Here is a 26,005-nt window from a genome sequence, read left to right on the forward strand (position 1 = left end):
TTCCACAATGTTATTATACAAATTCACATAGCTTGGAGTCATCTGCAAACACAGAAATGGTACTTTTATTCCCAAACTCTATATCATTTATAAAGATGTTAAACAGTAAAGTAGACCAGTAATAGACCATTCAGGGTATCATTCATTAAGCACTACTCTCTGAATGTGTTTTTAAGCCAGTTTTCTATCCATTTACAGATAACATTTTCTAAATCTACAGACCCTAACTTGCACATTACCCATCTATGGGGTACAGAGTTAAATGCCTTAACCAAGTACACTGTATCAACTGCTACTGCACTATCTACCTGTTTACTTACCTCCTCATAAAAAAAGAGAGTAAATTTGTTTGACAACAGCAGTCTTTCTTGAAGCCATGCTGACTAATATTACTAATATCACCTAATATTATTTTCTAGCAGAAACTCCTCAATGTAGTTCTTTATCAAACTCTCTAGGACCTTTCCAACTATGGACGGTAAACTAGCCAGTCTGTAGTTAATTGGTATTGACTTTGCTCTCTTTTTTAAGTTAGGTACCATATTGGCCTTTTGCAAATCCATTGGTATCTTGTCAGTGATTAAAGAGTCTCTAAGAATCAGAAAGAATGGCTTTGAAAGACCCAAGCTCAGCTCTTTGAGGACACATGGATGTAATCCATCAGGACCTGGTGCTTTATCAACCTTAATTTTATCTAACGGTTTCTCAATCATATCAATTTTGTGGATCATTTAAGGGAGTGACATTGCTACTGGCAAATTGGACTTGCGCTCTGCCATTTGCTTTGTGTAAACAAAGCTAACAAAAATATTTAGTAAAAAAAGTAAACATACCCCCGCTCCCCCATGTACATTTTTTATTCATGGATCTCAAAATTTACCACACAGCTGATTCTAGGAGTAAGAATTACAATGATCACAAACATTTGTAAGTGAATGTATCTAATACTTTTACATATATATTAGTTTTAACATATGTTAGTACTAATACACAGCTAACCTTGTATGCATACTTTCAACTTCTGATTAGGCACTGTCGTGTAAGTTTACTACCTTTTAAACCTTTGGGAAACATCAATATAAAAGTAAGTGACCTTCATTTATTTGAATATGTATACATATATATTCACACACCTTGTATGTCAACCAACACTTTTGTCACTTTACAAATACATAAAATGTTTAGGTATCGTAAACAGTATATTGAAGTTTATGTCTAATATATTTTGGGAACGTACATATACATGATTTTGATGTATCACCTATCCATCGTAGACCATGCATCAAAGTATTAACCCTAAAGAAGGCCACAAAGGCAAAACGCATCAGGTATTCTTCCAAAAACGGTTGCAAGTATTGTGTTTAGGAATCTGATGTATAGTACCAACATTCAGACCCCATGACTGTTTAATGAGCCATGGATGTGCCTTATGAACTGTCTGTAATTATGTAAATGAAATGTATAAATGAATACGTAATTATAATACATTGAAGACTTTTTTCCCTGTCTTCTTATTTCTGTAATAAACAATTTAAGGGGTGGCTATCGGAATTTTAAGGAAACATTTCCATTTTTGTTCTGTGTTCTTGGACTGGGAGAAAGTTTTGTCCTCAAAGTCACAGAGCGTCGCCCTTACTATTAGAAAATTGGCACTCTTAAAATGTACTGTTTTTATCTTTCCTGGTTTTGCTTCCTGTTAACTGCTTACATTAAATAAAATCATGTTATGGTTGCTGCTACTGAAAGATTTTCCTTCATATGTACATTTAATATAAGCTCTGCATTGTTAGAAAAAACTAGGTCCAGCAGAGTATAATTTTTAGTTGGGGCTTCTATAAATTGTACCATAAAATTATCTTGTAATAAATTCATAAGTTTCCTCCCTTTTGCTGTACCTGTAGTGCCAATACTCCTGTCAATGTCAGGGTAGTTAAATTCACCCATCACTACCACTGTCTCAGCCTGTGTGGCTTTTTCTTTTTTCACTATTTCTTCCTTACCACTGGGGGGCCTATAGCTGACTCCAATAATTAACTGATTATTATGCATCCCCATATGCAACTCCACCCATAATGTCTCAACATCATCCATCAACAATTTCTTCTTTCACATTCACTTTCAGATCACCTCTCATATACAGACACTGCCACTTTTTTGTATTATGCCATCTTGCTGAAACAGAGCATAGACAAGAATATTGTATTAGTACAGTCTACATATGAGCACAGCCCAGTCATGTGAGAAACAAAGCCAGGATTCAGCAATACCAAGTCATAATGCTCTTCTCTCATTAAGACTTGCAACTCCCCTATTTTGTTTTCTAGACTTCTAGCATTGGTGAACAGGCTCTTTTAACCATTGCTGCATTTACCAGAAGGGTTTGCCAAATAGTTTTGGTTTTCAGTACGATTAGTACTGCACAATCCAATGTTTGTGTGTAACATAGAAAACTCCTTTATATCTGTGAATGAAAAGTCAGCCCGGTGCTCTAGGACCCAAAACCTTCCCATTTACACCAGGACTTAAGCAATTGGTTTAGCTGTCTAAGTACCTGCTGCCTTTCCTGTGTTGAACATGGCACAGGCAATATTGCGAGGAATATAACCTGGAGGTCATTCCCTTCAAATTGAAGCCTAGTGAAACTGATTTTTAAGGATCCACCTTCTTACATGTATCCTGTTATCGGTTCCAACATGAACCAAGACAGCTGGGTCATGCTCAAGTGCTTCCAGTAATTTCCCCACTTGGTCAAGCACATTCCAAACCCTGGCACCAGAGAGACAGCAAATCATCCAGTTTGAGCAAACTGGGTGATAAACTTTTTTTATCATTCCTCCTGATCATAGAATCCATAGTTCTCCCCAGACCATTTTTGGGGGGCAGGCTGCCCACCTGCCATGATTATTCCACCTGGCACATTTTTCAGCAGCTCTGAACAGACATCAGAGAGCCTGCTCTGCTTGCTCCTTCTCCACTAATAAGAGCTGATAGCTGATTAGAGCCGGGCAGGGTGGGAGGAGCACAGCACCGCTTTAAGGAAATGGGGACACAGGCTGTCCCCTCCCCATCTCATTGCTGTGCGGAGTGTTTTGGGAAAAAAAAAAAGTGTAAACAATGTTCCCACCCAGTGGGTGTGTGTAATGACATCTTTAGAGCAGTGTGTGTGTGGAAAATTTCAGGGTGCACAGGGAACACTTATAGTTACCAACATTCACATTTTCAGCACTCTAGCTTTTACAAATTATATGATATGGGGATCATAATTGTAATAAAAGCAAGTGTGCCTTGGACTCCTAATATAAAAATGCAAATTGGGAACCCCCAGGGCCACTTACTTAGAAAGGAGCATTGGGGAAGGGCCCCTAAATTTATACTCATCGCTCACAAAACTATAACGGTCATACTATGTTACCCCGTCTGCTTCTCTTCTTTGAACCCCAATTTCCCTAGAGTGGTAGGGTGTACAAAGCCATAAATGTAGGTGTGTGGGGGGGGGCACTTTTCGATAACCCCCCACACTAAAATTTCATTACTATGGCAAACGCACTGCCCTGTTACACATTACTGGCCACTTCTAACACTTGAACACCAATTTCTCTGGAATGGGGAGGTGTAGGAAACATCTGTGGATAACACCCCCTAAAGTTTTATCACAATGGCATCATTAGAACATAAAAAACTCTGCCTATCAAAACGAAATTGGAGTTTAGGTACTGGTAGGGTTAGTCATGGGTAACAGGGCAGCGTGTTTTGATGGGCAGACTTTATGTAATGATGCCATGGAGATGAAAGTTTGGGGGGGTGTTAGCCACAAGTGTCCCCCATTGGCACCTATGATTCTGTTTATCTGCACCTCTCTGTTCCAGAGAAATAAAGGTTCAAAGTAAGGAAGTGGACAGTTTGATGGGCAGAGGTTTTTATGTTCTAATGATGCCATGCTAATGAAATTTTAGGGGTTTATACATCTGTTCCCCACTTGCACCTACATTTTCAGTTTCCTGCACCTCCCCATTCCATATAAATTGGGATTCAAAGAACAGAAGCAGAAAGGGCAGCAAAGTATTACAATTATAGTTTGATGAAAGGTAGGTAAAATATTTAGAGGGCCCACCCCAATGCTTCTTGCTATGTAAGTGGCCCCGGGGGTCCATAAATTGCATTTTCAGTTTTGGGGTCCTAGGTGCACTTTCTTATAAAACAGCAACCCAAATCTTCATTTTCCACAAGTTTTTAAACTCATGATCCCCAAAAAAAGAAATGTTAGTTATTAGTAGCTATGAGAGTCCTGTGTACTCTAAAAATTTTAGGTAATTACAACCAACAATTCAGGAGATCTAAAGGATTGAACGCAATGAGTTGTTAGGCTGCAGAATATGACAAGCAGACTTTACACACACAGCTATCACAATGCGAGTGGATACATTTCACAGGAAGTTTTTGTTTTTGGCTGCGATGAGAGAAGAGCATTGGCTGTCCTGCCCCATCTGCAATTACATGCCTGATTCTCTTTGTGTTACCTAGGTATAGCGCTAGGAGGTGACATCTGAAGGTAGGCTGAATTCACATTGGCAGTAAAGGTTGCATTTGCTGCCTTTACCCCTTCACGTTCCTCTCGCCAGGAACCACTGCTGCTTGAAAAACTGCTAGGCCTGAAAAGCCCAGTACTTACCACCTCTTACCAATACCAAGTGCCTAGCAATTATCAGAGGTTACCAATTCCAGGTGCCTATCAGTTATCACCGGTTACCAATACCAGGTGCCTAGCAGTTGCCAAGAAGTAGTCACTCAGAGGGGCATTTTTTTTTTAATGCCAATGTGAACTAAGCCTAATTCGTTCAGTCACATTGATGACAATATTACACTACAACAAGGGATTACACTATTAAAACATGGAACTCTACGGAGTCTAGGGAGTTGGAATAAAATACACAGCACTGGACTGTTAGGGTATAGAACAAAAATATGGAAAAAACTGTAGATTCTAACAAGGCAGGCATTAGAAATTTGAAACAAAGTATAGGGGGCAAGTAGAACACGGACATAATAGCAGGGGTTACTGGATACCCATGGCATAAATAACTAGGAGCTCCAAAATTGCTGTTTATAGCTCCGCCCACTTTTTTACCACCCAGCTACAGTTTCCCCCCACCCGACTGAAAAAAACTTCTGGGGAGAACACTGTAATCCCTATTACAACCAATTAACTCCTTCCTACATTGCCATCCCCACCCCTAGATGGGCTGCTCTCAAGCTGTTAGGAATTGTAATATCTAGGGCTTCCACTACTGAGTTTGCCACCTGCACATCATCACATACATCATCACTTTGCAAATTTGTTAGGGTGCTCAAATAGGGGCTGGCCTTCCTTTTCTGGGAGCTCTCTCAAGGTTATTCAGTGATCCCAGTGTTGCAATGCTCTCCTCCAGATCTCCAATCTGAGATTTCAGAAGGGCAGTTTGCTCACATCTGTTACAGTGGTATTCATCTTGGAGCAGTTGCTCCATTTGTGCATACATTTGGCAGACTGTGCACTAAGAACCTTCAACTGTGCTACCACTCATTTTCCAAGAGTGTGCATAAAAAATTAATCATGTGGTCCCTATATGATCAACTTCTAGCACTTTCCACTTTAAACATCCAGCAAAAAAAAAAAAAAAAAAAAAAAACACAACCTATCCAACAGAAACTCTCCTATTCAAATTCTGTCTACAACATATGCCCAGCATTAGGTATTATTGCTGCTACGTAAAGCCCAATCCAATCATTTAGAATTTCTTGAAGAGTTTGATGGAGTTTCTGACTATAACATGTGTATCATAACCAAGGAATCCATGAACATGAAAGGAAAAAAAAAAAAAAAAAAAAAAAAAAAAAAGCATTTCTTGTTTTTAGAAAAAGAAAAAAAAAAATACATTACCAGTCATTTGTGTTCTGCCAAACTATTGACTGAACCTACTTTACTGAACTGCAGAAACAGTGACACAGATGTACAGTGCAGCTAACGGTTTGTATATGTGCCGTAAACACACTTTTTTATTGAAAGACAAAGATGCTGGCGATCAAAATTACACTGGTAGATAGGAGAAGAATTTTAAAGTAAAATTCCATTAGGAGTCATTTTTAAGTCTACTCCTCAGGGGCGGAGTTAGCAGAGCACGCCAATGCAAATCTGCATACTTCAAGAACATTGTAGCCAGGGAGCACACATAGATAATAAAAAAAAGTGCGCAGGCCAGTTGAACCAGAGTCCTAGCTCAAGCCGTTTTAGCAATAATGTACATACTTCTTCAATCATTTCATTAATGGGTCTGCCATCTCCAAAACAGGTAGCCAACCATCAAAAGAACCACGTTTCCAGAAATTGGTGTGAATGCTCGTTGATGGGTTTTGCTGTGGCAACAGGCAAACAACTGTCTTTAGTTGCACCCCAGTGTGATTTCAATGGCATTTACAAAATATGGTAGTGCAATAGCCCACAGTCCTTATGTACAACTTTGTACAGTTCATTGCTGAGATCCGCCAACCATTTGACCCGACAGTTGTTGCTGCTGCAGCTGGAACTTCCGAGAAGCTGTGTAAAGAAAACATGGTTGGAATTAGAACAGCTTTTAAATGTTCTAGACATTGCAGGTCTACTACATAGACCTACATACACATGACTGTCTGTTTTAAAAGCTGTTTTTGAGTCAATGATAGAGAGCTCCAGTCATCAGACCCTATGCATTTAACATATTTTTGGCAAGTTATTCACATGTAAAATCATCCACTTTTTGGAAACCCAAATGTCATGAGACTACTGCTGGATGCTAACATCTTGAATGTGCAGTTAGCAGCCCCTGCAGATTCATAGCTGTCGCTCAAAATTACATTTTAAAGTATTTCCGTTTGCCTTTACGCAGAGGAGTATGAATATGTGCAATGAAGGGGGGCTTTGCTAAAATGGGCACTTTGCAAGTGAATTAAAAGTTTATGAAAAGAAAACTGTGGCAAGCAAGAGTTTAAAATACTTTGCTTTTACTTTTACAATTTACTCTTACAATTTTTTTTGGGTTAGTGATAGGGTCTCTATAGTGTAAGGATGGACACACACACAGACACTACATGCTGTGAATATCCAAAGGCAATTTTGTCATGTAATGGGCCTCTTACCGGCTGCAATCTTCCGCTGCTCTGACAGTGTATAAATTTCCTGCAATTGTTTCTTCTGGTCATTGCTGAGGGGTGCTGTCAGTAAGTGATACCAGGCCGGGTCTCTGCTCTGTACACCTGAATCATAAGAAGAACAGAGAAGGACATGATCAGCAATTAGCAGTTCAGGATCCACTTGAAAAGGAATGAGCTCATGTATTTGCAAGATAAGTATGGAGCACTGCCATAGATAAGACCAACTGGATCCAGATGACATGATCAACTGGAAGAGTAATGCAACAATATAAAATCAATGACATCTTTTGAAATCCCAGCAAGAAAGCCAGGAGGAGAATCACCAGTAGTAACTAGGGATGCTGTATCTAATGATGTTCATGACTCCTTCTCAAGTCGATGATCTGATAGCCAGATTGAGAAACTTCCAAGATGAGAAAGGGGAAAAGTTTCCTAAAAACAGCTGGATGACCATGAAAAAATCTTAACCTTCCTGGTCCTTCATATCCAGTAAGTTTGTCCACTCAGGGATAGAACATAAGGATCCATAAAAAAACAACATATTTTGATGAGGGGTAATAAACCAGATGAAACCGTTCTTGGCCATGACACAATAGTCTGAAGCAAATATTAGGATGAGAAGGTTTTTGTTTCAATCCCAAATAAAGACTTTCTTCCCCTGCACATGGAGTGCACATTTTTTATTGAAGTCTATCTTTGTATTGTCCTAGACGTCACTGTGATTTGCTCATGCATATTAGAGCCAAAAGAGGATTAAAAAAAAAGGATAAATATGATCGTTTTCACAACATACTCCTAAATTCATGGTTCCCATGTAACAGTTGCACAAAGACAACAACCTGACTTGCAGGGATCGAGACTAAATGTGACTCAGAGTGCTGGGAATATATATATATATATATATATATATATATATATATACACATACACATACACACACACACACACACACACACACACACACATACACACACTTACCCAACAAGGCATCTGTAAAGAACTGGTATTCATCCACAACATCCTGGTAGTCAAGCGGAGTACTAAACCCTTCCAAGGCCGTCTCTTCCAGGGCTTCTTCATCCCAGTCATCATCGTCATCCTGCTCATCCACTCGGGCATTCGCCTGCATAGCTTGTCCCAAGCTTTTCGCAGCCTCCTCCTCATCACTTGGAATCTCCTCTAAAAGAAGAAATATTTTCACGAATTAAAACAGAGAACAGAAAACTGAAACTAGTATTCTGACTTTGGAATGAAGGCTTTAATTGTTGTTGGTGTTCCTGCTGAATGGAAAATAAAAGCGATCAAAGGGCAGTTTAGAATGGTAGTCAACTGAATTCTTTTGAAAAAAAAAAATTGGCAGTTGGGAAGAGCTAAAATTTTTGTCCTGTTAACTTTTGTCTGTGAGCCCACTGAAAAGCGGACAGGGACAAAGAAAAGGAAGTGTGGTTGTCACCCAGATTAAAAGGCATAGACAACAATAAAACTTCTACACCATCCTGGCTAGAAATGTGTTTTTGTCAAGAGAAGAGAAAGGGAAATTTCCCAACAACAGACATAGACAGCAATAAATACTTGACATTTCAATTTATAAAAAAAATACATTATTTGTTTCAGTTGGCTTCACCTGGTTAAAGCTAAAGGTTTTACCATTATATATTTTGATATTACCGGTTTCGTTTCTCACTTTATCAATCTAAAAAAAATAAATAAATAAACCCAGTAAAATCACTAGGTCTCCCAGCCCTGATCCACAAATGGTCTCGAGACGAGACTTTAAAATTGTGCAATTCTGAAGTAAATACCTAACTTTTAAATGCACCTCAGGGGCAGGATCACAAATGTAAACACAAAGGCTGGATTCACATGATGTTCCATGTGTGTTGCAGCATGAGTCTCTTGAACTGGGTCATATAAAAGTTTCCTTTTTTTTTTGTAAAACTTTACCACATGAAAACTGACAAGTATGAATACGCTCTAATATGTTGATACCAATGGTACTAAACCTAGCAAGGTTAAAACATCACAGATTTAACTATGGGTTTCCCCTTTTATCAATAATTGTGGCCCCCCTTCAACGCCTCCCCTGCTCACCATTTTCTTCTGCGTCTGTCTTTGCATTGCGGGACAACGCTCTCCGGCGTGGGTGGTCACGGTTGGCACACAATTGCTTCAGTCCCAGAAAGAGGAGGAGAATGGAAGGCACAATGAGTGGGGCCACAGCACTGACAGCTGCCGGTCGGTTTGGTAACTCCATAAGAATACTAAGACCAATCACACACATCTTCCTATCATGCAGCCTGAAAAGGGGAGCATAAAAACAGTGAACAGAAGTCTTTAATGTTTAGCAGTGCTATAAAGCAACGCACAAATAGGACTTTCTCATCCATCTCTTTATGTTAGCCTAGCAGGCAGAGATATCCTTTAAACCCTTTGTGCCCAATGGGCCTCTCATTAAACTCCTGGTGCCCAATCTGCAGTCTAAGGGCAAAATGTGGCCCCTTGCTTTTTGACCTTTTACAATAGATTTTGAAGATATATTGCGGTAGTCTTTGGTGGGCTCCAAATGTGTAAGAGGGACTGTGATGACCGTGGTCTAGAGCAGAGTCTTATAATGTGTCCACAGTCCCTAACCATACTGTAGTGTATCTACAGTCTTTGCCAACCTGAAAAACAGTCAAGTCTCTGACTCCGATTTAGCATTGCATAGACTAATCATATTTTACATTTTAAAGGAAATTTCCTGATTCAATGGAACATGTCAGTGCTTTCTTAAAACTTGAAAAGTGTCTACTTTGGTGGGTAATTTTACCTACGTCCACTACCTTTCTGGTGTGGCATTTGGAAAATATTTTAAGGTGTCATTTCAATACCATAATGACTTTTGAATGAGCCAGAAAGTTTATGTACCTTTGGTCTGAAGCAGTGGACAGGGTTCTTTAGAAGTGTAACCATATCTGGTGTGATCAAACCACAAATACTCTTGTCAACATTTGGAAAACTTTGATGGATTGTAAATGCTCATGTTCAAGGAGGGGACTATTTTATATGCAAATTTGATAAACTTGCCTATTAGCTGCCCAACACCATCCCAACATTGAAGGATGGTGGTAGCAGCATGATGCTCTGGGGGTGTTTTCAGCAGCAGGCACTGGGAGGCCAATTAGACTTGAGTGAAAGCTGAATGGAGCAAACTAAAGAGATATCCCGAATTAAAACCTGTTTTATACTGCTCAGAAGCTCGGACTGGGGAATAGGTTTACCTTTCAACATGACGATGGCCAATAGAACACAGCAACTGAACAACATAGGAGTGTCTTACTGACAATGTCCTGAAGTGGTGCAGGTGAAGTCCTGACTTGAACCCTATCGAATATCTCTGGGGTCATGAAAATAACGGTCCACCACTGGTCTCCATCCAAACGGATTGTGCTTGAGGGAATTTGCAAAAAAATGGCGGGAAATTGCCAAATCCAGGTATGCAAAGCTTGTTGCATCATACACAAAAAGACTTGAAGTTGTAATTGCTGCCAAAAGTGCTTCAGGTAAGTACTAAGTCAAAAGTTGAAGTATGTGATATTTCAGTTTTTCTTTTCATTACACTTTTAAAATGGTCATATTTTCTGCCTTCACTTTGTCATTATGGAGTACTCAGTGTAGCTTAATAAAGAAAGGGGGATGGGGAGCAGCAGGAATACCAAAAAATGGGAGTAGACAACCAAAGGTCTTGGGTAAATGAGAGTCTCCAAAAAATATAAAGCCAGTGGGCACCTTAGCTCACGCCTGCACCTAAATCACTTTTTGGGTGGACTAACCAACAAAAGCTTGTTGGGAAACCTAACCCACTTTTTACTGTTGTTGTTGGCATTTCTTTGTTTACAAAAATTATGGATCAAAATCTGTAGACTTGGCAGATTAGGAAGAGAAGAAACTGGCCACTTAACAGAAAACCTGCAGTAACACATGTGGAATTAGAACAATAAAAAGGGTGATTTTAAACATCTATATAATGAAGAAATAAGAGGTGAAAATTTGTAAAATAGGAAGTATTTTTGTAACTTTACAAAGTGTAGTGGATATAGAAGCAATGCATTACTTGCCCAAGGAAGCAGTCGGTGTCGTTCACCCACTGGTTAATGAACTGTGCTGTAATTGGCTCTGAGCTGTGCGGGAAGCGGATCTGTTCCAAGGTGTTGAGCAGAAGAGGTGGGTTATAGAACAAAGCTGCAATGACAACCTGTAAGCACATGGTGCGCAACTCACTGGCCTTCACGTTTCGCGTTAACCGTTCAAGGACTGCTTCAACAAACAGCGGGATGCACTGAGGAAACAGTGACACTTCTCAGAGAAAAAAAATAGCAATGGATATACAGTTACTATTGTAAATTAAAGCTGCACTAAGCACTAATGTAGACACCATACCAATGATGGAATGGTAAGATGAAATTCATGATATTTGGGTTTCAATAAGTTTTAATTAAAGTTTTCAATAGAAAATTTAGAAACCAACATTTTATATGTTAGCAAGCTAAAAAAAAAAAAAAAACATATAGACAATCCATACAGTAGTAAACAATAGTCCAAATCTATTGTTGATGCTTAAGCGCTGAGAGGCGCTTAAGGCCAACCATGCCAGTGGCTCATATGTCCATTATATTGCCGCTGGGGCCAAGCATTGTCCACGAGGAGAGACATTTTTTGTAAAGGGCACCCCCCAATGAGGTTTACCCCCCCCCCCCACTTACTCTGCTGGGTGGGTTAGACACATGCAATTATCCATAATAACATTTAGAGTACCCGTAAATTCAAAGAGAAAGAAAGAAGAACAGAGAAAAAGAAAGAAACTGATTACGACTGATCCCATCATACAGTGCTCAATCCAAGGAGCCCACACTCTCTGAAACTGATTCATAGTGTCAGTGAGTATAGGCAGCATTTTTTCGTTCACCAGGAACCAAGACATTTTTTGTTCGACCTGTGCTATGGTGGGGGTGAAAGACCACCAGGTCTTTGCTAGCAAACTCTTGGCTGCTGTGAATAGGTAAGTCAGCAACCTAAATTGGGCTTTATTGCATACCTCCAGTTTTAGATTCAGTAAAGCTTCTGCTGGGCATTGGGGGAGGGAGCGACCTACCACTGTTTTTGCAATTTGGTATATATGTGTCTAATACCTCCTCAGTAACTCTGCAGTGGGCTGTCGTATCCCATATTTGTTCCCAATCCTCCTGCTCCAATGTCACACCCACACCTTTCTCCCAGCAGTGCATATAGGACACCAGAGCAGAGGTACGACTCTACATCAACATATCATTTAGCATCAAAATTATCCCTTTTGACTGGGTATCATGTGCACAAGACACTCAAAAACAGTCAGAGCCCCAAGGAAGCAAAACATATTTTTGCTGTGTTTAGATTTTAATCATCATGTATTGTGCATAAAAAAAAAATATATATATAGTTGATCAATTTTTAGGAAAGCTACAATAATTGTTGATGCCAAAATGAGGAATAAACAAAGAATGAATGCAAGGAAAACAGAGAGCGCGACATGACTAATAATACTGTAGACCTGGAACTATTTCACATTTTCAGCTTACCTGGTCAATCCCTCGGCCTTTACACTGAAGAATAATGACCTCTAGAAGTTTTGCTGCATGACACTCTGCATCTTCTCCTGCTTCACCCGTCAGCACCTGTTCAGTTTGAGAATGTGATTAGGATTCAACAGCCCATGAATATATTACTAGGGTACATTGCTGCACCCAAACTTACTAGTCGGTTCCCAACAAGTCACATTTGAATCCAAACCTTTAAAAATCACAGGAACAATTTACTCTTAGACATCTGCAAATCCTTGTTGCAAAAAATTGTCAGATAACTGAAATGAAGTGTCAACAAAATGAAGTTCAAAGACAAAATGTTCAACAAATGTTTATGATTATAAACATCTTAACTACATGATCTTTTTATTTTTTTTGGTTGCAAGCAAAAATGAATGCAGTTATCTAAAATGAGCTTTCTGCATCTTACCTTCTTACACATGGTGTAAATAATTTCTAGGTGTTTGGGGTTGGACAGTAGTGTGTTTGTATCCACTGTGACATAATTGTGAAGTAGTGGCATCATATCTGTGAATTAAATAAAGGAGCAGAATGAGCAGACACATCAAAACACATTGACCTGCAACCTTTTGCAATGTTGCAATGTACAATCATAGTTGTCACTGGCTTACGGGATCCAATAAATGTAAGGGCATAGTTCTTCGCAAAATCAAAATCCAGTCTGATATTTGATTCTCTGAATGTTATTAAGTACCAAGCATCTGATATTTTTTTCTCGCTAATTCCACACCTTAAGTAATGTGCAACGTGAAATCAATAGACAGCCCTGATACTCCAATTCCCCAATCCCTCCCCTCTTTTCTCACATGCCTCACCCTACCAACTTGAGTTCTTTTCTAAACCTTCCTACTGCTCTATTTTTCTCAGGTCTGTGTTTCTTACTCTAAAATTAAACTATTTTCCAAAACTTGAGTTGAGACATTTTGGATGGATTATTATGCAAGTGTTCTCCAAATGCCATTGTTATTATTGTACCAATGAACATGTTGGGAACTTTGTTGGGAATTTTGTTGGCTGTTGTTAATATCTTTTTTCTGTACTGTATTTATATTGAAGATATGTCTCAATAAAAAATCATTAATAAAAAAAAAAAAAATAAAAAAAAAAAGTAATGTTCAGATTGAACACTTGTCGCTTCTCACGGAGCTAACAGACCTCTACCTGACGATTCACTCATCAGGACAGATCATCCTATTATCATCAGGATCATCTCATCCTCATCAGGACAGTAGATCATCCTATCTACTTGACCGAGTTGCAGACTCAAAGATTACAGTCAGTCATTCATATCCAATCAGGACTGTGTAGTTCTTGACTATGTTCAGAAATGTTCGACACATCATCCCTTGCTGCAACCTCTCAGCATTTAATTTGCAACAAAATATTGCAGTCTGGGTGATCACTAGAAGAGAAGAAACATCTCGAACTGTTTCAGTAGACTGATGGCATTATTCTCCCACAGAAAAAATAAATGTCTGCTGGGACTGGTTATAGAATTCCTCCTAAAACATTTTTACTTCTAAAACACAGCAACCAGCAAATGAGATAACAAACCTGTGAAATACTCATAGCAGTCTCTCTGGAAGACTTCAAAAAGTATCCCCAGGAGCTGCCACATCTGTGGGGATATAGTGTGATTGGTCAGGCTGTATGCTAAAGACAAAATCTCCTCATAGAATTCTGCAAGGACAACAGAAAATTAGATAAAAAAAACATTGTAAAAAGTATTCATAAATAAAATACCACAAGCTGGTCATATTGTGCCATCACAAAATTGTGTGTTTAGCTAAAGCTTGTGATGTTTACCAACAACAAAATGTTACATGATAACTCTAGATACAAATATCACTCAGTCATTCACCAGTTTATACCTATAATGTGTTTCTGGAGTACAAGACCAATAATCTGCAAACAAATTTCCTCCAGGTGCTGCTTCACCTAGAAAAAAAAAATTTAATAAAAAATTCCATTGTAAAAAAAAAAAAAAAGAATGAGAGGACATTTAAATGAGCCAAGTAGAGTATACACCTCCTTATATTCCTCAACAACAGTCAGCACAATGTCTATTGTGTGAAGAATCCCCATCGCCATGACCGTTTTGTCCTCGACCTCTGCATACTCCTCGCTCTGTAGGACCTTCACAAAGATATCAGCCTGCAGAGAGAACACAAAGCGTAGTGACGTGGAATGTGCACAAATATGTCCACACCATCTATAGCTATTGTACATACAGATCATAGCACTGGACCATTAGCACCCAGTAAATCTGCAAATACAGAGAACACCATCATCATACTGTACTGTATCTCTTTTGGATATACAGAAGCACCAGAGCACCATCATCCTGTATATCTTCTCTACATACATCACCAGTCTGAGTATTTCCTGTGCATACAGCTTAGAGCATTAGACCATCATCACTATAAAAAGATCAAACCATCATTAACACTGTATGTCTCCTATACAAGTATTGAGCATTGGACCATCACCATCCTTTAGATCCTCTGTACATCTAGATCACACCATCAAACTATAATATGTCCCTTATCCAACCAGCTGGCCTATGTCTATAATGTCTATAATAGAAGCGGGAGCATTGATTTGTAGTAGGCGTAATAGAAGAGATCTCTACTAGCCCTATCTAACTTCTTCTAACTGCTCTTTTACGATCTCCAACCACACTTTTAACATCCACAGTGTCTGACCATCATTTCCTCTAGTAAGTCTGCAGTCGTCTTTAGCATTTTCGAAATATATGTCCATGTCTTTGGTGATGCTAGTAGCAGCAGTGGAGAAGATAGCTGCTGCATTTCATTTGTTCATACATCACTCACCAGATGCCTTGTCATGTCCACGGCAATAGGGGCCACTTCCTGGCTGTACTCGCATATCATCTTCTGAATGACATTATTCAGATCATCATTCTCCGTCTCCCGGACTATGTGCAGCATCTCCTGCATGATTGGTCGGATATATGGCCTCATGTACTCTTTTGCTGAGGAATAAAATAACGGTTTAAAATGTTTTATGGGTTAGGATATTTGTGTGTTAATTTAATGATTTGTGATGAATAAACAACAGCTTATGTACATAATATTGTATGGTAGTACATTATTGGTTGGGTAACATACACCAAAAACATCAGATTTTCTCACCAGCATCCTGGTTGCTGATCAACATCTGCACAGCGATGGCAGCCTCCACCTTCACTGGCAGTTCCTTATCTTCCAGCAGACTTTTCTTAGCTAATTCTACAGCATTTCTGAGGTTCAGCTCATTGTGAAACTTCAGTGTGCAGAAGGAATGAAGGACCCAACATGACTAGAAGAAACAGGATTAAATATTATGTAAAGGACAGAGTTGTGGGACATAAAATAGATGTAGAGTCAGTTTAGTTTGTTTTGTGCACTTTGTATCATAAGCAATTGCTTTTTTTGGTTAGTCACCATTGGCAGCTCATGTGACATGGTGTCATTGCAATAGCAAATAGGAGAAGAGAGTGTTGCCACCCTATATCATATTGCCTGAATAAGGTTTAATAATAGCTGCAGATTTAATGTGTAACCGGTCACAATGGCCAAAGAAAAACTTCTATTTTAGTAAACAGGTACAATCATGACAATTACTGGTGGTTTACAAGCAGTACTGCTATAAGTTTATGTGGACAAAATTATTGACTTACCCGTGCTCGGAGATAACCCAGCTTAGACATAAACAGCGGAAAAACATGATTCTGAATGAAAACTTCCATCTGGTCCTTGTATACAGATTTCTGGAAGAAAATGCAGTCATTAATATAACATAAGTACATCACACTTACACTGACCATTACCAGCAAGCCAAAACTTTACCTTTAATAAAATTTCTGCAAGTGAGCCAAGCACATGTAGTGACCCATCTATTTTCCTTGGGTCTACCGAGGAAGCAGTGAGAATCTGGTAACAAAAATTCATCATCTTTGGCAATACCTTAAACAAAAAGGAACAATACCAAATGTCAATTACTTGCTAATAAAATTAATTCAGAAAGAAATGCACTTGTTATTATCACTCTAGCCCTTCTGCTACTGATGGTTTGAAATGGGCCTGATTTTACACAACTGAAGGTTGAGATAGAATATACAATGGTGGGCAAGAATTACAGCAAAGGGATCTCACCAATGGGATTTTAATAGACATACAGTAAACCACAAAGTCTCAGAGCTTTTAGTGACTAGTAACATTAAAACATCACTATTTTCATTGTGCTGCATGTTATTGCACTACTTTTACTTGACAGTATCTAGGTTTCCAAAGGCATTTGGTGCACACGAAATGGTATTATAGCCTTTGTGGATTTTAAGAAAAGAATTTAAATAAAGCTTTGTGTCTTAAAACTTAGTGACAGGAAATAAAGGGGATGGGGGTTTAAACACTGTCAGGCCAATATTGTTCTTCGTATCTTCTCGTCAAGGAGACTTGTATTCCTCTTATATTTTGTACTGGTGGCAACAGGAGAGGAAGTTAAGTAAAATCTAAGGCTACGTACACATGTGCAATGGTTCTCGTCTGATAATTGGCTCAGGGCCGATAAAGGACGAGAACCTTGCATGTGTACAGGGCGCGTCGTCCATCGTCCGAACGACAGTCCTGGCTAATCCACGTACGATGGGCGACGAATGATTATAATACATAGAGTAGACTGGGGCTGTATGTACAGTATTATTTATGCATTGTTTGTCGTTTGAATAGATCGTGATAGATCCTTTCCAACGACAATTATTGCACATGTGTACATAGTCTAACTGCTACTTTTAGTTACCAGCTGATACTGGGTACTTTATGGACATCTGGAATAGTGTACACTACTGGGACAGGTTCCTTTTCCCAAAATGTTTTTATTTTGTCAAAATAAGTATATTTCTTTAGCTCCTTGCCACCAATTTGTACATAAAATGAACACTAGCATGATGCCTTTTTTGGTAAAACATTTATCACCTGAAAGACAGGTGCCAAGGCTTTGAACAGCTGTTGGATCTCATCCCTGGTTATAGCAGCTGACATAGTTTTGCCAATGTTCCCAGCTCACCTCTTTTCTCTTCTTGGAGGCTGTAAAGAGGAGATTCTGAGCAGCAGTGGAAGGTGATACATAATCTTCAAACACATCTAGAAAGGAAACACAGTAGGGGTCGTGAGCAAAGACAATAAGTGAGGAGCAGTATAGTGTTGAAAGTATCCAGTACGCAACAAAACTGTTTGGGGGAAGCTTGGATATCTAATGAAATGGAGATTTAGTGACAAAGGCATTAAACACACTACAAATATAAGCAAGGTCTAGGGAATAGTGGCATTGAAAATAAAAGGACTGAAAATAATTTTTTCCTAATAAAATAATACTAAAACTTAGGAAAGAGAACAGAACATTTAACAGCCTTTTAAAGTGTGCAAAAAAAAATTACCAAACTTCATCCGAATATACTCGTATGGGTCATCCTGCCACAAATCCTCATCTTCATCTTTGTAGCACATTAGGGGGAAAATCACCTCTTCAGAAATGCGCTAAGAAGCGAGAAGAGACACTGTCTATGTATTAGATTTTTATAAATATCTGCTTATTTGCGCTATGTTTAATAAGCAGAGATACCTTGTTATTATTTCCTTGAAAACTGGTTTTATAAATCATCTTTTTACTTCTGTGTCCGATAAGGATGGAAAAATCTTACAGGCTAAAAATGCACATCACCTAAAACAATATAAGCTGCTAACTTCAATAGGCCTTTTTTTACAGCCCATTCACTGTCACCTTTGGGTGCATTGAGTTCACACAACCAATCACTGTGTATTATGTTAATTGAAGTACAACACACTTCTCAAACAAGTATATATATATATATATATATATATTTTTTTTTTTTAAACCAAGCAGATGATGCCGTGTTACCGTGCAGTACGCTGTAATGATGTATTAAGTCATTTTTTTATTAAGGTCAAACGATGAAAACAGTATACACAAATTCAAATGTAAAACATAACACATTTGAAAGTAACAATAGTTGGTAACAGATCATGTCATCCAAGATGCTATTTTAAAAATCCATTCAAAGTCAATAGCACTGCTGCTATCATTATTATTGCAAAACAAAATCGCAAATGGGTCCCCAGGCTTCTTTGACTCTATGTCCATTTAGAGACTAAAACAGTTAGGCAGGGACATCCTCTTGTTGTACACATGTCCCTTTACCACACACACATATGCATTATGGTGGTCTCACCTGCATGTTTGGCTTCAGAACCTTCCAGGTGACAGCATGAGACACCCCTAGGTTCAGGTAGTTAAGACTCTGCTGCAAAACCCGCGGTGCCACATACAGCTTTTGCCTTTGCTGATCCAAGACTTTAAGAAGAACCTGAGGGCATATGATAAAGAATAAGGACAAAGTAAATACAGGGAGACATGTCCACCCTGGGGAAAGAAGTACTTTTCCTAAAGAAAAGTTTGTGATGAGGGACAACACAGTAGCAGCAGCTCTCGTGGCTTCGATCACAGGTACAAAAGAGAGCAAATATACAGCTGCTTATACTTGGCCAATAAGCTTTTTCCATCATCGAACACCAATGATTAGCACTCAATTTCTAATAAAATAATTATTTTCTACTGTTTTAAAAACATAATTGAACATTATACCTAAATATTGTTTTAAAAGTTTCCTGCAGTAGCTAGACATGGTTAACCTTAGGGGAAGTAGTCACCTGCAGTACTCCCACAGCATATGTCTTCACAAAGAACTCAGAGAACTCTATATACTCCTTGGTAACACTTCCTGGACTTCCATACCTACAGAATACAAATAAAATATTAGTGATAAAGACAAATCTTCTTACTGACATTTTCATGACAGAAAAGAAAATATATACGTTTTTCAGGATTTAGTTAGACCTGGATTAGGAAATATTTTGATGTTAGGAGCAACGTGATAAGAAATAAGGCAGCATAATATTTCCAGGTTTTTATTACTTCTCTGACAATGGCTACATCTGCTTTTCCCTCCAGATTGACAGGACTATCTTTTTCAGGCATCATCCACAGATACCATCTACATCCTGAACTGAGATGCCAGATAATAGGGGACATAATCATATAAATCCTAGTGTCCTTGCAGTTCATGGCTATGTTTAAATATGTGTAAACACAGATCAGTCTCTACTGCTTCCTTTCACTTTTGACTTTCTACAAAGTTGCTGCCAGTTCACTTAAGAAAAAGGGGAGATGAAGAAAAGGATTTCCTTCCATTGCAGCAAACTGATAGCATCATCTTAGCACACACATTGAACCGAAGCACAAGAATGGCTAATTGTAATTATATGTTGTAATTATTATGGCTAATGCTAATTTTAATTATACGTTTTACAACTATTTTATGCCTATTTTAGTCACATCACCGGCATGTGTCTTCTATGCCTACAATTTTCACTTGATAGGCCACAGAAGACTCGTCTGCTCAGTAAAGCCACATAGACTTCTATGGGATTGCACACCAGTCTCAGGACACAGCCTGTACTATGCAGACACATCTACCGCGGCATTGAAATGTAAAGAATGAAGATACTCGTATTTGATTACAGCAATTTTATGTGAAAGATAAGATATCTTTTAAAAGTCACTAAAGTGCCAACTAAAATATGTTCTAAAAAAAAAAAAAAAAAAAAAAAAAAAACACAGCCAACTTTATATAGAACTTGAGCTGAAACTACTAGGGCAGCTAATGCTCGCTTGTTTTTACATGTTGCAAACTTAAAAATGTTCATGTTATATATCTCTGTATTAATTTGGTGTATGCACATGAAAAGCACGTACAAGAACTAGTCCAACATTTTTGTAACAAACCAGTACACAGCCACAGCAAGGAGGTCAGTGGATACGAGGCACCTAATTATTTTGTGGACCAGACAGTCAGAAAGTGGTTAAAATAATTAAGCAGAAGCAGCTTTAGAATATAATACAGGCTGACTTTACCGTTCAAAAAGACGAGTAATAATGTGAAGGGCCCACTTCTTGCACTTCCACCAGACCAGCTCTGGACGATCATCTTCATCCACCTGCAGAGTTTCCTACAATGGGGGCAGAATATCAACACATTTAAAAAATATATTATCTAATAGCTGAACTCTGGAATAAGGGAATCTTGTCTAAATATAAAAGATGTATCCGTCGTTGCTTGATTTGTGTGCTTTGTATCTCTTCCAGATTTGTGCAGTTAAGAGATATCTATATTTCTTGGAGTTCAGCTTTTGGTATTTATATTCTGTTTACACTATTTTCTGAACAATATATGGTGTCTAGATAAACAACAGCAGGGTATTTTGGTATTTAATTCACATTGTTTTTGGATGAGTTATGCATTTGATGGAATACACTCCAACGTAAATTTGGAAAAGGGATGTAATGCTTTTTTAGCCATCCATTCTTGCAACAGTGTTATTACAACTGCATTTTTATTAGGGTACAACGTTTATATATTTAATCAAGTATAATATGTTTGTAGCAATTAAACTGGTGCGTGTGCTGACAAATGAATATTAGTTTACCAAAGCTATGCTTTTTTGTAATTTATGGTTTACCCTAAAAGTTTAAAGCCTTTCCTACTCAAACCAAAACCAGAAAAAATAAAGTTTCACTTTAACTGTTTTGGTGGGAAATGAGACACATTTGTGGTTCCTACTAATAAAAGACTTCCAGTTTTGTACCTCATCCACAGACTTCAGTGTTTTCCTTGATTTTTATGTTGGCAGACTAAGCAGTCGCAATGTAGGGAGGCGAACCATAGTGCTTTTTTGTTTTGGTAGAGGAATGGCTTTATTTCCTCATGTCACAGCCTCCAGCAAACTATTGATCAGCACAGACGTGACACAATCAAATCTCGTTCGGAACTAGACTAGCAGTCTTAGCTCTCACACTACAGATATACAAATTAAAGTTTGACATTTTTTTACACTTACAGGAGGAACATCTCGATCGGCAATACTGCTAAATATTCCCATCCACTGTGTCATGGTCTGGTTGTTCAGCAGTTGGAGTGGCAGAGTGTACTGCACAAAGAAAAAGAAAATGTTTCTGTAACCTTATATAATATTGCAAGAGAAGACATTACTGCAATAAGATGGAGGAGCGCTTTGCAAGCTGCCTACTAAAGCAGCTGCTGGTCCGACAGCCCCCAGTATCAATTTAAAGTATATCTAAACCCAAGAAAAATGAATGTATTATTTTAAAAAAACTTAGCATATATGTGGTGGCTGAACTTGGTTTTTTATTATTATTATTAATATTATAAAGGCTTTTGTTTTCGCCTTGTGACTCTTAGGCTACGTACACACAAAAGATGATTCTCTCCAGATACAAAGTTGGGATCATCGTGACAAGAATCAACATGTGTACAACAGTTGCCCAAAGTTGCTCATGGATCTGTCTTGCCAGATCCATGAACGACTGCCATACATGTTGTGTGTAAACACGCTCAATTACTATGGTTGGAAAAGATGAAAGTGCAGGTGCGGTACATAGGGCGCCATTCTGTTCTATGAAGAGGAGAGGACAACTGAGCAGCACCCCGCTCCACCTTTCATTTCTTTTTCAGTCGTTCATGGATTCATCAGGAAGGATAAGTGAACAACATCAGACAACCTCTGTACACATCAGATTCTTGTTTATCAAATGTGTATATTTAGCATTAATAGTAAGGGTTTAGATAACTTTAGGTAAAGTAAAGAAAAATCTTTGAGGTTGGGTGCCCTACAAAGCAAATAGCAATCCCACACCCACTGCTTAGCAGAGCTCACTTGAATAAGGGCATAAAATATCTTTAAGATCTGCTTCTGCATCAGAACTGAATAGTGAGAGGCATCTGGAAGAAGATGAACAATCTGCTGCTGGAGACGGGGCAGAAAGATTTGCATGGCAGCGATAAGAGGGGCTCGCTCATCTGCCTTCTTGTACCTGGTAGAAACAGGAAACGCTTCATGGTAAAAAACGAATATTGTACTTTAGTCATCCACACAATATTGGCAGTTCCCCACTCCTATCAGAAAAGAAGGCACACTTACTCATAAGTTTTCACCAACTGGTACAAACAGAGCAAGCTACCCAGCCAGGTGCCTGTGTTCTGTGACTGCAGGTAGAAGTCAATCTTGTCCACCACTCCTGTCCACCTTCCTGGAAAATCGTGTTTAATGATCACGCGTAAACAGAGTGTCAGCTGAGCCCTAAAGCAAGATCAGACATTGTTAGCTGATGTGTTTTTATTAGCTTTTATCAACCTATCCACATCATTTTCAGAAATTACAAAACAACAACAACACTGCTAAAATCAAAAAGACACAAAGTTCCTGCTTGGCAAAGCAAACAATTCCAAAAGGAAGCAGTAAGTATGTACATCATGTTCAACAAGCTAACTCATGATCAGTCACTGATATGCAAGGGGTCAGATGTAAATATTATAAGCATCAGTTAACTTCACAATAATCTTTTTGACTTATAAAATATTGAATACTTGTTTTGTTTTCAACTTTTTTGGTGTTGTTCTTGGCTGTCAAATGGCTGACAGATTCAGCCCCAGCTACCATCTATCACTTTGTGACTTTTACAGAGTTACAATATTTCTAACTGATCACTGTGGTGAGAGGAGACATATACAATTCTTTTTCTGGCCTGCAGCAGACTGATAAAATCATATTAGCCTAGGCAATGTAACTGTGCTGGAGTATTAGGACAGATTTTTAATGACAAAAAAAAAAAAGTTTTTCTAAAAACAACTGTTGTCTTTTCTTAAATGTCAGAGTTGTAAAGTTAGTTATAGGTTTACTTAAAGAGATGTGTCTACGGTGGACTTTCACTGTCAAAAATTATGTAAGCTGCCATTTCTGACCCAGTTCTAAAAATACTGACTCCTCGATTGCGTTCTCACCCTCTGCTTTTAGTAACCTGTGAACCAGTATTGAGTATACAGCTTATGTGTTCAGATAAACGCCCCAGCATTATCTGCAAGCTCATTTTACATATGTGAGGGAAAGCACTGTAACAAAATCATCAGCTGGGTCTACACAGTTTTAAAAACGCATATAAACGCTCCTACCATGTTTATATGCATTTTTTCAACATTCCCAATGAAAAAAAAAACTTTTTTTTATTTATTACTTATTTTATTTATGGTAAAGTATTTTTATTATATGCGTGTGTTTTGCATAACTGTAATTAACTTTTATTTATACGTTATCCCACAATGAAAGGAGGATTCCCACGGCTGCATTCATGACATGAGCACACCCACGGGACTCCTGACAGCGTGGGATGCCCAGGCACTAGAGGACAAGTCTCCCCATTCACCTCTAGTGCTGAATGGCTGAGAAAAGTGAATCCCTGATAAAACGTGAGCGATTATAAGGGTTTCCCTTTTCTCAGCCAATCAACGGAAGCAAGTTCATAGAAGAGGAGTTGTAGCACCTGGGTACATGTGGGTACAGAGCACGTGCTACAACTCTTCTAAGGCCGACAGGTGCATTGTCCTCAAACGACCTCTCCTATTGAAATCAATGGTCGTGTTCTCTTTTGTTTTTTTCACAAGGAGTGTTATCCAAAACGCTCAAAAATGTGCCTCAAGGAAATGTAAACTAGACTAGGCCCTGGTGTAAACTAGACCATTAGAATCCATGGGAATTTCTGACATCAGCATTTTACCCTTTAGGTTACAAGCTGGGGAAACAGTCCGTGTAGACTAAGTCTTACATACAGATAACTAGCATTCATTACAATAAAGTCAGCAATGGCAGCTTACAAAACCTCTCAGGTGGTCGGTCCACTTTAAATAATGCAGTATTGGCAACATGTCTAGCAAAGTGAGGGAAAGTGCACCATCAGAGGAGTTCCAATCAACAGAGAAGGAAACTAAAGATGAAGAAAAGGATCTCACCCATGTACAAGGGTAATAAATATACTCTCTTATTGATTGACAAGGGCTGCAGGAACAATTTTAGTGAAAGATTTGATAACTATGCATATGAAGTTATTATTATTAAACACCGCCAACATATTACGCAGCGCTGTACATTAAATAGGGGTTACAAATGACAGACAGAAACAAACAGTGACACAGGAGGAGGAGAGGACCCTGCCCAGAAGAGCTTACAATCTAAGAGGTGGGGGAAGTACCACACAATAAGAGGGGATTCCTGATGTGTCAATCATCATGCATGAAGTTACTCTATACCTCACAAGGTCAGGTGACTGAATGATCCCCTCCACAATGTTCTCACGGATCTGGTGGCGGTCATTTTCATGTATGTTGAATGGGAAAACGGCTTCTCCCGCCATGGGTTCTCGGTCAGGCCAGTATTGTGTCACCATGTTCTTCAAGTAGATGGCAGCTATAAAAGAGGAGTCCATAAAATGTATCTTTATCACATCACGATAAAGATTTCATACAAGCAATATTATATTATTAAAGCAATAAAGATACTTTCTTTACTGGGAACAATATATCAGTGAGATTATTCTGTGTCAACACTGCTATGACAACACCTGAACACACACGAGCAGAATTCCTGATCACACACTTACCCGCCTGTCGTACAGGGAACTCCACCTGATCAGACACGATGATCTGCAGCAATGTGGGGGCAAAGCTGATGATCTTATAAGACTAGAGAGAAAAACGTTGTCAGAACATAACATATACAATTCTAGTAAATACAGAGTGACATGTATGTGATCGACATATTAATATTCATCATATCTGAGGCAGCCATGTTTGTATTCTTTAGATATGTATATATAATAATACATTTACACAATGCTATAGAGAGGTCAAAGTAACAATGGATGTGTCAATTATGATGAAGGAGCAGCCTGTGATCTACTACTAGATAATTAGTGATGTGATGAGACTGTATAAGGCAACAAGCCATATTCTTCTCATAAATCTTTTTAAGCTGGGTGGGAAGAAGCTGTAGTTGGGTGGTTTTGACCAAAACTGTTTTGTAACAATCCAACAGCCGGATGGTTACTGAAAAGTGTTGAGTGGTGCGCTAATGGGGGCTGGGCAGAACATTGGGTACTACTGAATGAAAAGAATGATAGCTGTAAGCAGAATGATCTACCCCTTCCTTATACTATTACTCTACAGGCAACAAAATGATGCATGCCTTATACTACAGATAGCCTCTGAGTTAAGGACATCCGACAAAAAGACAACTCTT

The 26,005-nt window shown here is 38.6% G+C and overlaps 1 protein-coding gene across 1 annotated transcript in view; it reads right to left on the reverse strand.

Annotated features, from left to right (window-relative positions):
* Positions 1-5,988: 5,988 nt before the first annotated feature.
* IPO8 (importin 8) overlaps positions 5,989-26,005 on the reverse strand; it is a 22,921-nt gene continuing 2,904 nt past the window's right edge. Inside the window, exons 2-25 of the mRNA XM_072400112.1 lie at positions 25,368-25,449; positions 25,018-25,174; positions 22,859-23,017; positions 22,595-22,751; positions 21,758-21,847; positions 20,775-20,869; positions 19,511-19,595; positions 19,033-19,167; positions 18,220-18,319; positions 17,850-17,926; positions 16,634-16,750; positions 16,465-16,554; positions 15,938-16,103; positions 15,617-15,777; positions 14,811-14,936; positions 14,654-14,720; positions 14,337-14,462; positions 13,192-13,289; positions 12,759-12,854; positions 11,262-11,482; positions 9,256-9,461; positions 8,143-8,343; positions 7,150-7,266; positions 5,989-6,571 (exon numbers count right to left, since the gene is read on the reverse strand). Of these exons, the coding sequence (XP_072256213.1) occupies positions 6,504-6,571; positions 7,150-7,266; positions 8,143-8,343; positions 9,256-9,461; positions 11,262-11,482; positions 12,759-12,854; positions 13,192-13,289; positions 14,337-14,462; positions 14,654-14,720; positions 14,811-14,936; positions 15,617-15,777; positions 15,938-16,103; positions 16,465-16,554; positions 16,634-16,750; positions 17,850-17,926; positions 18,220-18,319; positions 19,033-19,167; positions 19,511-19,595; positions 20,775-20,869; positions 21,758-21,847; positions 22,595-22,751; positions 22,859-23,017; positions 25,018-25,174; positions 25,368-25,449 (2,997 nt within the window). The 3' untranslated portion in view covers positions 5,989-6,503. The remainder of the gene's footprint in view (positions 6,572-7,149; positions 7,267-8,142; positions 8,344-9,255; positions 9,462-11,261; positions 11,483-12,758; positions 12,855-13,191; positions 13,290-14,336; positions 14,463-14,653; positions 14,721-14,810; positions 14,937-15,616; positions 15,778-15,937; positions 16,104-16,464; positions 16,555-16,633; positions 16,751-17,849; positions 17,927-18,219; positions 18,320-19,032; positions 19,168-19,510; positions 19,596-20,774; positions 20,870-21,757; positions 21,848-22,594; positions 22,752-22,858; positions 23,018-25,017; positions 25,175-25,367; positions 25,450-26,005) is intronic.

Source organism: Pyxicephalus adspersus, chromosome 2, assembly GCF_032062135.1.
Source record: "Pyxicephalus adspersus chromosome 2, UCB_Pads_2.0, whole genome shotgun sequence".
Lineage (NCBI taxonomy): Eukaryota > Metazoa > Chordata > Amphibia > Anura > Pyxicephalidae > Pyxicephalus > Pyxicephalus adspersus.